Here is a 15,911-nt window from a genome sequence, read left to right on the forward strand (position 1 = left end):
AAATTCTATGGCTTTATTGTACATATTGGTCACAAACTGGGAGGGTGCAACATATCCAAGCTAGCACTGCTGTTTGCTATGAAGACTGATTATACCAAGTTCTAAATGCTCAATCTTGGGCTGTCACAGCTTAACCCAAACCCTACTTCACCATTAGTCCTGAACAGCTAGTGAATAATAAGTACATTTAAAAAAAAAACCCAGTAAGTGATATTATCATATCTTGCAGTTAGTGAATGCAATATGTGTTTAATTTGTAGAGATTTATTTCTTTTATGCATGGTCATGTTCTCATGAGTTTTAAGCTGTTTTTATGAAATAGAAATGCATATAATACTTTGTGCAGACTGTATTATTATTATTTTTTTAATCTTTTAAATAGCACTGGCAGGAAACAGCCAAGTTTGACTGAGACAACCAAAATCGCTAAAATACATTATGCCTCAGTGCCCCAAAATGGCGTTTCTTAATTCCTATTAAGGCCCCTTAGCTTTCAAAAGTGCAGAGCACTCACAAATACCATGGAAGTCATGTGGGATCTGAAAGTACTCAAGAGACTTGAAAATCTGACTATTTTATTTAGATGCCTAAATTTAGAAGAGTTAGAAGTAATACCAATGATTGAAATGGCTGCATATAATGCTTTTTTGAAGTAAAGAAGTAAAAAATGGCCAAACGTCACATCATCATGGTTTTTGGGCTGTGACTTTCTTGTTTTAGCCAAAATGGAGGTATTGGCAAGATCAATGGCTAGAATACTTATGAGATAGGATCTTACTCATTGTTAGAATTAAAAAAACTGCGATCCTATCAGTTTGCTATCCGTGTATACCGCATTTGTAATTGTACTATTCTCATGACAGTCTGGATTATTTGAGGTGGGACAAGAAGTGGATTTAACTGGACACCGTAGAATTTTAAAATAGATTTGGATTCTGCCCAGCCTCTGATCTGATCTGGTGTATATTTTGTATATTCCTCTCATATTTTAATACTCCGCAAAACTAAATATCAGGAGTGAAATCCTGGCTCCATTGAAATTAATGGCAAAATTCCCGCTGGCTTCAATGGAGCCAGGCTTTCAACCCAGACGATTAGAAACTTTTCATGTTGAGGTGTTTTGGTAGAAGGTTTCAGTCACATTGTAGATGGTACAAGTTCTAATATTTTAATTGAAACATTTGTGACTTGAAAAGGAAAGTAACTACTCATCTAAACAAGAAAATAAATCAAATATACAATAGCCCTTTAAAATCTCTTCAGGGTTAAAGAGTTAACTTTTCAGGACAGGAATTATGTTGTCTTGTATTTATAAAGACCCAGGGATACCTATGGCATTGTTGAAATAATTAAATATAATTCTCTATACTGTTTCCATATTAGCCTGTAGAGGGCAGAGCATGTTCAGTAAATAACTCTGGCATTTACATTTTGTAAGTCTTAATGAGAATTATTGAAACTTGTGGATAGAGGGTGTACTGTACATATATTTTTAATGTGAATAGCTCCGGTTAATTCTTCCACAAGTGTTAAAAGTTTTGAATGAGGAGAAATTATGATAAATTTTAAGGTAATTTACAAGGGCAGTTTGAGTTAATTTCAAGTCTTGAGTTATCCACATATATTCACAATGTTGCATAATTAAAAAATACCTTAATATTTGAAGTACAAATGATATACTCAATAACAAATTGAGGGGAAAAGTTTATCTTAGAAACATCCTTTGATATGGAAGACAGTTGCCCAGAATGTTGAGTGGACAAATATGTTCTTTGACTGTTTTTTGAAAGTCTAATTGACTGGATAGTTTGGAGAGAGCATGGGTTTGTGCTGTGTAATGCAGTAATCATTACAAATGCTCTGCCATTTTTCCTCCCAGTGTTCCTTCTCAGAAAGCCCAATTATTTAAACTTTCAGAATGATTGCTTAGAAAATAGGTGTGTCTAACAGAATATTTTACCTTTCATTTAAAAATCTTAGTGGATTTTAAGTGAAAAGAAATGAGCCAAACAAAAATTAAATGCTCTCAGATAGCTTCATATAGCTGCTTCTACGTGAGAATTTTTTTAATGACAAAACATAATATGCCACTCAACATCCCTTGTAGTCAGCCTGCTTGGAGAAAGAGATGCTCCTTATTTCCCTCATATTATTTTTCTTCCTCTGTGTTTTTAATTCATTTTTTCCAATTTATGGCTGTTGTAGCAATTAGGGAATAGTTATTATTACCAAAAGTTTGTCATGCCTAAAAAGTGCGAGATTTATTTTTACTCTGGTTGTCATCTCCTTTGTATAGAATATTTTTTTCACCTTAAATAAGCGTAATACAAAATCTGAGTTATAAACCTCTTTCATAGATTCATAGAGTTGAAGGCCAGAAGAGACTATTAGATAATTGAGAATGATCTCCTGCATAACACAGGCCATTGTTTCAACTAGTTACCCCTGGAGCCCCCAGGAACCTGTTTGGCTAACACTTATCTTCCAGAAAGACATCCAGTTTTGATGTGAAGACAGTAAGAAGTGGATTGACACACAGCTGAAGCTTGCATTTGACATTATATGATTTGAGGCTAAAGGCACTAAGAAGGAGTCCAATTAGCAAAATAATATGCATAAACAGTCTGGGGTGCAGACTTAGAGGGGACATGATAATAGTTCTCAAGTACTTGTAAAAGATTGTTACGAGGAGGAGGGAGAAAAATTATTCTCATTAACCTCTGAGGATAGGACAAGATGCAATGGGCTTAAATTGTAGCAAGGGTGGTTAAGCACTGGAATAAATTGCCCAGGGAGGCTGTGGAATCTCCATCATTGGAGATTTTTAAGAGCCGGTTAGACAAACACCTGTCAGGGATGGTCTAGATAATACTTAGTCCTGCCATGAGTGCAGTGGATTGGACTAGATGACCTCTCAAGGTCCCTTCCAGTCCGACGATTCAGTACACATAGGGTACTAGAAGCTGTTAATGGGCTTGACATTGGGAAAGTGCCTCAGCTGGGCAGTTCATGGAGCTGATGAACCACTAATGCAGAGGTGAGGGAAAGACATTAACAAGGTTGTACCAGGAGCCATTAGTGGGTGTGTATCCTGCAAAAATTTTAATTCTCATGGTGTGAGGCCAGAAGAGTCATCCTCCATCCTTTTGGCTAAATTTCATAGTAGCTTGCAGATTGCTTTGATGCATCTGAAAGCCAGCTATGGAACCTGTTCTCAGATCATCACATAAGATCTCTGACACAAAATCTAGGCTCTGTGGGAACTTTTACTTAACTATGTTGCAGAATATCTCCCTCCCAGAACTTCCATGCTCACTTATCAAACTTGTAGACTGCGTTGGGGAAAGGCCAGGCTATATCTCATGCATTTTGTGCATGACTTTACTTCTCAAGGCATCATCCTTGAATAGTTCTCATATCCAGACATATCTTTCTCTGCTCCAGGATAATCAGGACTGTCCGAGAGAGGCATGCAAAATATTTTCTTCAGCCAGTTTCTCAGACTTTTTTTTAAAGAAAGAACAAAATCAGACTGACAAATGGAAACAAAAACAGGATCTTGAAAGGAAACTTATCTGTGGAGTCCTAGACAAGGCACACAGAGGGCATTGGAAGCATAGCAGCTTTGAAGATCTCAGAGAAAAGACAGCTTTAAAAAAAACAAAACAGAACAAAAAAAACAGCGAAACCAGTAGTGGCCAAGATATGAGAAAAACTTAACTGAATAGCAAAACGTTTTTTGAGGGCTGGAGTAGTTTATCGAAATAACCACAGAGCGAAGACCTGGGAACTGCTGAGGTCTAAATCTGGCTTTGTCACAGACTCGCTTTGTGCCCTTGGATGAGTCACTCACCTTCTGTGCCTTCATACACCCAATTTGCAAGTGGAGATATCTACATAAAGTGCAGTAGAAACTCAGCGTTATGAACACTTTGGGAATGTAGGTTGTTCATAACTGAACAAAATCTTATGGTTGTTCTTTCAAAAGTTTACAATTGCTAAATAGTGGTATCTTTAATGGAAAACCCATAAGTTGTACTAACCATCCTAAAGAAAGATGATTGAGGCAAGAGTAATTCCTACCAGTGTGGGCTGGCACATACCATTTCCAGTGGAACTGCCTAAAGGCTCTGAATGTTGAGGTTTTAAGGATTTCAGTCTCAGGAGCACTGTTCCAAGACTTGGGATTCTCTTCTAATACTAACTTTGGAGAAATAAATTGCCTTGGTCATACTTTGGCTGTCTGCTGCTAAGTTTCAGTGTCTAGGTGTAGTCACCGTGTAATACGAGTGTTTAGACCACAGCAACACTTAAGGATTGTAGAAGGGAGCCAGTGTGTTTCCTCAGTAGCCTTTTAAAGAGAGAGTTTCAGCCTTTGGATTGAGATTTTACTCTACTGCCCTCAGTCTCTGAAAAACAGACCCCTCCTGTCTGGATCTGTTCTTTTTAACGGTTCTAATAAAAAAGGCTTTTACATTTGTCCCATCAGGAGCCCATTTAAACACAGAAGTACTTACAAGGTTATTGGTAGCTCCTTTTGGAGAAGAAAGCGCTTAACCCATCCTTGCTTCTCTATCTATACCTAAAAACATAAGAACGGCCATAATTGGTCAGACCAATGGTCCATCTGGCCCAGTATTCTGTCTTCCGCCAGTGGCCAATGCCAGGTGCCCCAGAGGGAATGAACAGAACAGGTAATCATTAAATGATCCATCCCCTGTTGCCCATTCCCAGCTTCTGCCAAACAGAGGCTAGGGACACCATCCCTGCCCATCCTGGCTAATAGCCATTGATGGACCTATCCTCTATGAATTTATCTAGTTCTTTTTTGAGCCTTGTTATAGTTTTGGCCTTCATAACATTCTCTGGCAAAGAATTCCACAGGTTTACTGTGCGTTGTGTGAAGAAATACTTCCTTTTGTTTGTTTTAGACCTGCTGCCTATTAATTTCATTTGGTGACCCCCTAGATCTTGTATTATGAGGAGTAAATAACCCTTCCTTATTTACTTTATCCACACCAGTCATGATTTTATAGACCTCTATCATATCCCTGCTCAGTCATCTGTTTTCTGAGTTGAAAAGTCCCAGTTTTATTAATCTCTCCTAATTTGGAAGCTGTTCCATACCCCTATTCTGGTACAAGTTAACCATTTTTGATGTGAAAGGAATAATTGAACTGGTTACCATTTTTTTTTTTTTTTTTTTTTGCTGAGATTATCTAGTTGCTCCTATTATTTTTATGTATTGATCCTTCTAATGAATTTAACTGGGACTGAGATACAAAGTGTTCACATATGAACCATAATGAGCCATAATTAAATCTCAAAGACATTGTGCATTTTTGCATGCTCTGTGCGCTATGAAAAGACAGTACTAACAACTGCTGCGGAGTAAACAGTGCTGCAGGGAGCAGGAGACTTCATCAGCTGTTTATGCTCAAACATCTTTGATTATGAACTTCGAAATTGTTAGTGGTGATGAGTGTTCGTAGTCAGTTATTTGACTGAGCACTCTATTTTGCTTTGGGTAATAAGGCAATGACAAGAGGTTCGGGGATTTAAAAAAAAATCAAAGATCTGAATATTGACATTGTCAGGATATTTTTCTCGAGCAACCAAATTCTATTCCTGTTAAATCGTATGTCTGAGAAACCTGATAAAGCATTGCGTCCGCTACTGTTTCGGGTCTGCTCATTTATGCAGAAAACTAATTTTAATTCTCCGCACCTCTATTCCTTCTGCGCATGTATGATAAACATCCATAACATTAGCCTGGTTACTTCTGACACACACATTCAGGTGGCTCGTTCTTGGGGTCAGATCAGCAGTGGGTATAAATCTCCATTGCTTCTTTGAAAAAGGACTCCTTTTTAAAAACCTGTTTTTCTTTAAGCCCCATTCTATATTGATTGCTTCTCCTGGCTGAGAGTTAGTTTATCGTTTTAGTATAGGATATATTCTCTGTGGACTACAGCTAGTAATTGAGTGAGTCTTTATTAGAATCATTCTCTCCACATAGTAGGTGTCCCAGAAAACAGGTTAGCAGTATTCAGTGGTTATAAAGAGCTTTAAATGTTCATAACCCTGACTAACCTAAACTAGTTAATCCTTATAACATCCTATGAGGATATATGTATTAGTAACCATATTTTATACTTGGGTAAGATGAGGCAGAGAGAGGATAAAACACTTGCCCAAGGGTACGAATGATGTAAGTAACAGGGCTAAGAAAAAAGAACAGGAGTACTTGTGGCACCTTAGAGACTAACAAATTTAGGTGCCACAAGTACTCCTGTTCTTCTTTTTGCGGATACAGACTAACACGGCTGCTACTCTGAAACAGGGCTAAGAAAAGAACTCAAGAATTCCTGGGTGTCAGTTTCATGCTTGATCCAGTAAGTCTATGTTATCACACGAACAGTGCACATTTATTACACCATACTGAGTACAGTACTTGCAGTTGCTTCTATTGAATCAGCGTCACAATCTCGATTTCAGCAGTGGGGTGGGTGAGGGTGTGGTGGTCACGTTACTGGGGAGAGGAGAGTGGGAACTTGCAGGAGACTGTCCTTGGTGTTAACATTGAAATATTGGAGAGTGTTCTCTCTTCAGACATTTAGGGTTTTCAGATTTTTTTCTTAAGACCAAGCATCAAGTAAAAATCACGTTCTTGGGCCCTGTTTCCTGCACTGACGGTGAACTTTGTCAGATTTACTTTGGACAAATTGCGCTCCGTGATAACCAGTTAGCACTGAGAAAGCAGATAGGCAAAAACTCTTAGCGTCCTGACATGTGACTGGATTTTAGTTGAAACTTAACAGAAGTTGTGTTGATGTGTTGAGTTTACACCTTGCAGTAATAATACTCGCTTTGATCTGATCTGAGAGTGATTTTATAACTTTCAAATGGTTCTTTGGCAGAGAGCCAGGCACATTGTCATTTTTTATTAACTTTCTTTTTTCTTCCCCTGTAGCTAGTCTGCTTTTTTAATATTGTTTTAAGGAATATGTATTCCATTCCTAGGGATATTCTTTAAAGTTCTACATCTCAGTCCATTAGAGCCGTCTATAAAACAATCACAGCATCAAATGTTCAGTAACTAATCAAAACCACTAAAGCTAACCACAACAATACTTCAGCCCTGTTTAAATAATAAATCATTCTTTGCTGTGCCATATCTACTATCTCATCAGGAAAGAGCTAATTAGATTCTTTATTTTAAAGTAAACATTGTCAGTTTCCTTGATGGGTTAAAGCAATGGGAGTGAAGATGAGACATATGCTTTGCCATCAGCGCTGGCAAATCAATACAAAAAAATGTGTGTTGCTGTTTAAAACGGTTAGTTCCTAAAGCTGCTGATATATTTGAAAAGGAAAACATTGTTAGGGCCTTGTCAGGCAAAGAATAAAGGAATACATGGCCTGACACGTAGCATATCCCTATCCATTGGTTCGTTGTAAGTCTCTCAGGTAGTTACACCTACATGCAGTCTTACTCTTCATGAGAGTTTGATCTGGAAACTAAAAGTACAAGGCTGGACTCCAGAACGTGAAGACTTGTATATGAACTGTTAGTTAAGGGTGATCTTTGGGGGGGGGGGGGGGGGGGGGGGGGGAACTATCCTTTTCCTTTTACACTTTCATTGAGAATTTAGCACTACCCGACACTGCTCTACTCTGGTTGGGAGATGTCACCTGTAAGTATTTGTGGACGTGGAGAAATAGCCAAAAATGGCGATTGCGGAATAGCTGTCCACTTTGAAAGTGATTTGAGCCAGGCTGAGAAAAGGAAATCAGTGCGGAATGTGAGTGTGTCCATATTGGGATTCAGTGAGGAATAGCTCTTTGTGCTTTAAATTCACACCTGAGTTTATTTGGCAATAGCGTCCCAGTGTAGACGAGCACTAAGACTGGGAAGAGAGCTTTTTTCCTTGTCTTTTCTATCTGTGGTCTCTCTCAACCTACCAACAAGTTGTGTGAGAGTTTTTTAGTTAGCTGGACACTTACCAACTGTGGAACTGAACAGAAATCTTAGCCTGTTTCAGACCATAGACCAGTGACTAGCCCTCTGATGGTTAACACATTTAGGTAATTAGTGACCTGGATTTGATCCTGCTACCTAGGGGTGGTAGGCTCTGTATCCCATCTCCATCCAGTTCCCATCTCCCCCAACAGGTGCTCTTTTTAGAAGGACTGGGGTTTGCCTGATCAGGTCAGTTGCACAGCTGTTGGTAGGCACAAATGAAATTGGCCTGCCCCTGCACTAGCCTTGTGAGCAGATGAAAATGACTGTGCTTAAAGGGAATTTAAACTACGTGGATTGTTAAATTTAATGTGCATTGTGAACAGACATTTGTTTCTTAACCTCCCTCTCTCTTATTGTCACATTAAGCAGAGAGTACAGAGATTGATGGTTCTGGGTAATAGAGGCAGTTTTACAGAATAATAGAAAAACGCACTTGCTTTCATGTAAGCCACACCAAAAGGTAAGGGGTTTCTTTTTTGAGGGGCCCCCCCCGCCTTGGCCCCAGGCCAATTTTCAGAGGTCATGCTGGAGTGTCGCTTATGCTTTGATGTGGTTTCTAACGTGTGCCTCTTCATTGGGCTCCCTATAGATGCCTTTATGTGAAACAGAGCATTAAAATCCAAATGTGCCTCTGATGCAGGTAATTTTTCTTCCTTTATGTGCGATGTCAAACGTATTGTACAGCTTTCTCCCTGCCAGAACCAAGGAAGGGTACGTGTTCACGCGTGTGCATGTGTGTATAAGGTACAGGCAGCAGCGGAGTTCCTTGGCAGTTAAGCTAACACTTCTCCATAGCAGCTTCCTCTGGGCCTCTCCCTGGTTTTTTTCTCACGCAAGGTGAAACTGAAACCTTGGTGACTTCACCCAAGTTTGCAGAAGTTAAAGAAAATTTGATATTTCTCACTTACAGGTCACTTCAGTCCAATTTGTGTCTTGCCAAGATAAAAAGCCCCACAGACACACAAAGCAAATAATTTTTTTTTCTGGCATGTACTTTATAGAGCTCGAATGTAACATTGAGATTACAGACCTAAGAGAATCTATTTCTTTTAGGATCTGAGCATTGTGAACTAATTCTCAACTTTAATTTAGCATTTCTGTAAGAATGCCTTTAACATAGCATCAGATCAGTGTCTTAGCAAGACCGAGCGCTATGGCAATACAGGAATGGACTTCATAGTGATCAGCTATGGCTGTGTTGCTTTCATTAGGTGTCATGCCTGAGTTCTCAAACTGGGGGTCAGGACCCTTCAGGGGGTCGTGAGGTTATTACATGGGGGGTCGCGAGCTGTCAGTCTGCATCCCAAGCCCTGCTTTGCCTCCAGCAATTGTAATGGTGTTAAATATACAAAAAAGTGTTTTTCAATTTATAAGGGGGGTCGCATTCAGAGGCTTGCTATGTGACGGGTCACCAGTACATTACACCAGTGGTTCTCAAACTTTTGTATGTGGTGGTTTTTGTTTTTGTTGGTGTAAGTGAAGGAAGTACGAGTTAGTCCTTTAGGAAATGTAGCTCAGGATAGCTTTTTGTTTATTATTGGAGACTTGTGTGTAATTCATAAAAGCATACAGCTCCTTCTTGCATGATGAGACGCTCATAGTCATTATGGGAATCCCTCTAACTGCCTTTCATGGCTCTGCAGTGGTAGAATAGAGAATACAAGGAGAAATACTCTTTAATAAAGATGGGCCTGAACTAAAACCACATTAAGAACCTCAGAGCTGGGTTTGGATCTGAATTCATTGCTGAAATTCCTTTTTCTCTAGTAGGCCGAACCCAAACAACCTGAACAGGAAAGCTAGAGTTCAGATCTGGATTTAGAACTCCCAGGTTTAGGAATAATCAGGTCTGTGGTGTTTGGCTCTTCTTGTTAGAGACACAATGTTTGGCTGTGGGATTTTGGTTCAGACCTGTCTAGGATTTACTAATTAACAAATATGCTTTGCACAGAAACAAAAATAATCAATACCTGCACTCTGTCCAAATAAAAATACAATTCACCTACAAGTGGTGCACCGTGGGAGGGAGTATCACATGATCTCTGTTCGGAGAGATTTTGGGTAATATGGCCTCGCTTGCCATTAATTCTGTATTTCAGCTTCATATGCTAAAACCTATTGAATACTTTTAAAGCTTAGAGGGTGAGAGTACAGACTCATTTATCTCCAGCATGCTCACTCCGTTGAGTTATTTCCCCCCCTCTCCCATGGCCAATGTCACTACTTTATTTCCTATACAATTTTTCTTTGAACCGCCCATTTTAGGATCTTTTTAAAGACTAATGTTTCATGGAAAACTTTGTATTGGAAGAAAATTTTGCTTATACGCTTTTTAAAAAGGGCAAGAGGAAAAATGATTCTATAAACCTGGGAGATTTTCATAGAAACCTTAGGCTTGAATTTGGTATCATTTACAATTCTGTTCACTTTATAACTTCATTCACTTCAGATGAGTTCCTTTGGCCTGAATCAGCGTATCTGAGAGCAGAAACAAGTCCAGGATCTTTCTTGCTTGAACGCTGGAAAGAACAAAAGCATATTCCCTTTTTGAGTCCTAATCTTTGGTATATGATGTTGCAATAGGTTTATATGGAGTGGAGCTTCTGGAGTAAGTGCTGGTCTACACTGGGGGGGGATCGATCCAAGATACGCAACTTCAGCTACGTGAATAGCGTAGCTGAAGTCGAAGTATCTTGGATCGAATTACCTGGGGTCCACACAGCGCGGGATCGACGGCCGTGGCTCCCCCGTCGACTGCGCTACCGTCGCTCGCTCTGGTGGAGTTCCGGAGTCGACGGTGAGCGCATTTGGGGATCGATATATCGCGTCTTAACAAGAAGCGATATAGCGATCCCGGATAAATCGATTGCTACCCGCCGATACGGCAGGTAGTGAAGATGTACCCTTAGAGACTCTGGTGCAGAATGTGCCACTCTGTTTCCCAGTTGTTCATCACGTTTGAAGTGTCACAACCACTAGGAAGACTTCTCTTGTGCAGTGCTAATGAACAGACTTTTGCCTGGGACAGTCTTGCTAAAATCTGTCATTGAGCCTCATTCTTAGGTCTCTTTAAAATAGTCTGTCTGCTGTTTGTTGCTCATCTCAGCCCAGTCATTATTTTCTTTTCTCATTGAAGCTTAACCTAATTATTTTTTTCTGCTGCTTTCCAACCACTAGAGGTCAAGATTGTGCTACTGCACAGTACAATAAGTAGCTCCCAGGCATTTAGCATTTAACTCCATCATTCTACTTTCTTACGCAATGATGTTTAATGCCAACTGTGATTTTTAAAAAAAAAATCCTTTGATTTGAATGCTTGTATTTATCTATTAAGAATGAGTAGATTGTGTTACATATATGTACATCATAAACGTGTGTCAGTCTTGTGATATAAAGCAGATCTTGGTGTATTTTGTGCTCAAATATAAAGTAATGTAGCATGTGAATACATGGGCTTTAAAGTTCCTTATCTCTCTAATATGGATAAATAACCCTATTTCTGATTGTGGCAAATTTCTGCACAACCAGGCGTTAAAAAGGAGCTGACATTAAAGAGATGTTGTCAAAATAAAAATCATACTTTAAAAATAAATTCCTTACTTGTGATATTGTCACCTTAGATTTTTAAAAGGAAAAAGTGTTTAATTTACTTTTCACTATTTACATAGTTTGTTTGCTGCCTGATTTTTCTTTCAGTTTGGGCAATGGAAATAGATTAATCGTTTGGTTTCTAATCATGTTCACTTTCCTGTTTCTCACAGTATCACACTGCTGCAATGCCCGGTGTTGCAAACAGTCCAAGAGAAAGTTTTCATCCATGCACTCTTTTACAAAATGCATTCATTAAAGCATATGCCTTCAGATCTGGATTTTGGAAACCTTCTGTTCTCTCTTCCCCCATTGCAGAAACAAAAATAATCTAAATGTCCCCTTTCTCTATTCTAATGATTCTTGCATTAATGTAGAGTGCATATCACTCTTACTGTCACTAGCAACTGACACCTTGGTTCTGTAGTCCACTGTCTCCAAAGTTTCAGTGTACTGAGTTACTCAGAACAAATAAGAGTGCTCTATTTGTTTCTTACCCATTCGTGATGTGTTGCCAATAGGATTCTCACTGGTGCAGAGAAACAGTTAAATACTTAGGTATCAGTTGAAATTAAAGCTGGCACAGGGAGTCAGTGCAGAGATGAGGGAAATCTGTTTTTGAAAGGGGGAAAACCTGCACTTTAAAGAAAAAGAGGAAAAAAAAGAAGCTTTTTGGAAAGACATTCTGGAGAGTCCAGTATATCTCGACATGTTTTTCATGTTTAGGCAATACTTGATATACTTCTTCTTGTAGCAAGATATCAGTCCACATCTATAGCATCAGTTCTTCTACTGCAGGGCAGGCATTTTTTTGTGGCAGATTAAACAGGGCTTTGGAGTTGTGTAGAGGACAGTGTAACACCTATGTATAATCCCTGTTTTGAATTTCAAATTTAAACCCTCTTCCAACATACTTTGGCATTTGGGGCTAAGCAGTTTACCTGTCTCTCACAGATATTATGCTCACTAATAAAAAGAAAATCCATACCCAGTTTCAGGTTAGTAGATGTGTGCTTTTTTGGCACAATATCGTTCCCTAGAAACAAACCTTTGGTTGTAACACTGCCTACAGATCAAGATCATAGACCCATATAGCAATTTTCCTGTGAAGGGATCTCTACTGGGTCATCCATTCCAGGCCTGAATCCTGGTTATTATCTCACTGAGAGAATTTCGGTTGTGTACCTTTACAGACCATGTAAATGAACAGTGCACAATTCCATTCTCCTGGGGTACCACAAAAATGCTTTCAGGAATCTCTGGGGTCCAGATGTGGAGGGCTTTCTGTTAACATGGGTTGAATAGAGGAACATATCCAACAGTTAAGTCAGCCCTTTAATTTATCCTGTGACAGTCACCACATGGCCTGTGGTCTAATATCTCTCCATCAGTGTTATAAATAGATCAATATGGCAGCATGCTGGGTTTGGAATTTGATTTGTGAACGGTCATGATATTGTTTGCATTATTACATAATCACCTGCGGTTTTAAAATGAGTCTTCTGCTTATTTGGAATATCTAGGTTAGAAAATATGTTAAATGAATTGTCAGTTCCATCAAGTGTGTGGGTTTTTGTTTTGTTTTTTGTCTCTCATTTGTAGCATTTTCTGAACGATTACATCTTTTGATCCAAACTAATAAATCACTGAATGTCATCAGTAACTTTTAAATCTGCTTTTGTTCTAGGCCCAGCAGCAAAGAAACCTGGATAATATTGTATCTCAGCATCCCAGGATAGGTGGTGGAAAGAAATATAAGAAAGATGTCTGTGCAAGCTCAGATCTGGAGGTGAAAAACACTAGCCCCATGTCTGAACAGGATTCGGGGATCCTGGATGTTGAAGATGAGGATGACGATGAAGAGGTACACTTATAATATAAAAAACAGGAGTTTGGATGGCTCAGGGGATTGTAAATGGGCATTTCACATCCAGTTTGCCAGCTCATATTTGCCCTACATTGGTTTTTATCATGGAAGGATGTTTAGTGGACTATATGAAATGAGTAGTTGGTTCTCAGTGTGGTTCATAGTGAGCTATGGACCACATCCCAGTTGGCAGTCCAGCGGAGAGGACAAAAATTAAATGAGAACAGAGTGAACTACCCTTTTCTGTACTAGAGATGGTTCCTCCAGTCCTTTACTTATTAGGCGTCATAGTCTGATGTTTTCCATGGCCATTTAATTTGAAAGAAGGAAAAAAGTCCATTAAACAGATACTTTGGCCTTTGTGGAATTGTGCTGGGATGTTATATTGGCTGACAATGAAAACACATTTTCTGTGATCAGAGGCTTAAATAAATTGATTATAAAGATTCTGGTTCATTAAAAACTTGAGCCACAGAGTTCAATGTTTTGGAATCTCTTGCTGCTTTTTTTCTACCTATTAGGAGCCAAATTCTCTGCTGGTGTAGCTCCATTGAAGTTTAATAGTTATTGCCAGTAGAAAATGTAAAATATATTGTGTAATATACAACCTTTCTGACCCTTGCTTCTGGAATGCATAATCTCCTGTTGCCTCCCCGTCCCTGGTTACAGATAATTTAGTGGAGGACTGTGAATGACATAGTAAGTAATCAAATTAAAAACTTTATTTACTATAAAATAGGTGGTTAAACAAACAGGCATTACAAACTAACCATACACTGCAGTGGTACTCACATTCTGAGATGAAATGATGATCAGTCCCTAAATGAGGAGAATGGGTACAATCCTTTCTCTAAGGGACCGTGACAGTGGATGGGCATGCCTAATCGAAAATTAGCCTGCTACCCTTTTTATAATCAGTTATAATATTGCCCGTTAATTAGTTAATGTTGAATCCACCTTTTACCATATCTCTATTTCTGTTATCATAATTAAATCTTTTCTTTCTCATTGGCTATTTAACATTAAACATAATCTTAATTAGTATCTGCGTAAATACCGTACCAATAGCTATTAATATAGATAGCATTTTCTAAAATATTAACACTTCAACTCAAACACTTGTATAAACCAGATAGGACCAAAACGTGTTTACAACACGACCTGGGGTTATGCCCTAACTTATCTCCAGCTTGCTTTTGAGTTGTCTCACTTCACTTTACTCATATTTTACCAGGTCTCGCTTGACTATTTGAAGCTTGCTTTTAGGAAATAATTTTTTGGGCCTACTCACATATATATTTTCTGTATAAATAGAAGCAAGCATCATATCTACAGGGCAACACAGTCTACCTACTGTGCTGTAACCCTTGCATGCCAGCAGCCAGGAAGGTGAACAGCCTTAGCCCTTTCATAGCAGTGAGAAGATAGGGTAATACACTGATCTTCAAAGCTGTGGGCAGGCCCTCTGTTTTTTTATGTTGCACCAATACTTGATTCCCACAGCAAATTAGAAATTGGGCAGAAGTTAAACATAGGCAGCATGAATAGGGAAGGTGCATTTTTAGGAAATGAATACAAACCTGTAAATGCACACATAATATTTGATTTCCCCCAACCTTTATGTTCTTGAATAGTATCAGAGGGGTCGCCGTGTTAGTCTGAATCTGTAAAAAGCAACAGAGGGTCCTGTGGCACCTTAGAGACTAACAGAAGTATTGGGAGCATAAGCTTTCGTGGGTAAGAACCTCACTTCTTCAGATGCATCTGAAGAAGTGAGGTTCTTACCCACGAAAGCTTATGCTCCCAATACTTCTGTTAGTCTCTAAGGTGCCACAGGACCCTCTGTTGCTTTTTACAGATTCAGACTAACACGGCGACCCCTCTGATACTATTCAAGAACATAAAGGTTGGGGGAAATCAAATATTATGTGTGCATTTACAGGTTTGTATTCATTTCCTAAAAATGCACCTTCCCTATTCATGCTGCCTATGTTTAACTTCTGCCCAATTTCTAATTTGCTGTGGGAATCAAGTATTGGTGCAACATAAAAAAACAGAGGGCCTGCCCACAGCTTTGAAGATCAGTGTATTACCCTATCTTCTCACTGCTATGAAAGGGCTAAGGCTGTTCACCTTCCTGGCTGCTGGCATGCAAGGGTTACAGCACAGTAGGTAGACTGTGTTGCCCTGTAGATATGATGCTTGCTTCTATTTATACAGAAAATATATATGTGAGTAGGCCCAAAAAATTATTTCCTAAAAGCAAGCTTCAAATAGTCAAGCGAGACCTGGTAAAATATGAGTAAAGTGAAGTGAGACAACTCAAAAGCAAGCTGGAGATAAGTTAGGGCATAACCCCAGGTCGTGTTGTAAACACGTTTTGGTCCTATCTGGTTTATACAAGTGTTTGAGTTGAAGTGTTAATATTTT

The 15,911-nt window shown here is 39.0% G+C and overlaps 1 protein-coding gene across 5 annotated transcripts in view; it reads left to right on the top strand.

Moving 5' to 3' along the window:
* The window catches only part of EXOC6B (exocyst complex component 6B), a 374,729-nt gene that overhangs the window by 115,551 nt on the left and 243,267 nt on the right, over positions 1-15,911 (top strand). For all 5 annotated transcript variants that reach the window (XM_034770772.1, XM_034770773.1, XM_034770774.1 and 2 more), the window contains exon 6: positions 13,302-13,478. In XM_034770772.1, the coding sequence (XP_034626663.1) occupies positions 13,302-13,478 (177 nt within the window). The remainder of the gene's footprint in view (positions 1-13,301; positions 13,479-15,911) is intronic.

The sequence above is a fragment of the Trachemys scripta genome, chromosome 5 (assembly GCF_013100865.1).
Source record: "Trachemys scripta elegans isolate TJP31775 chromosome 5, CAS_Tse_1.0, whole genome shotgun sequence".
NCBI lineage: Eukaryota > Metazoa > Chordata > Testudines > Emydidae > Trachemys > Trachemys scripta.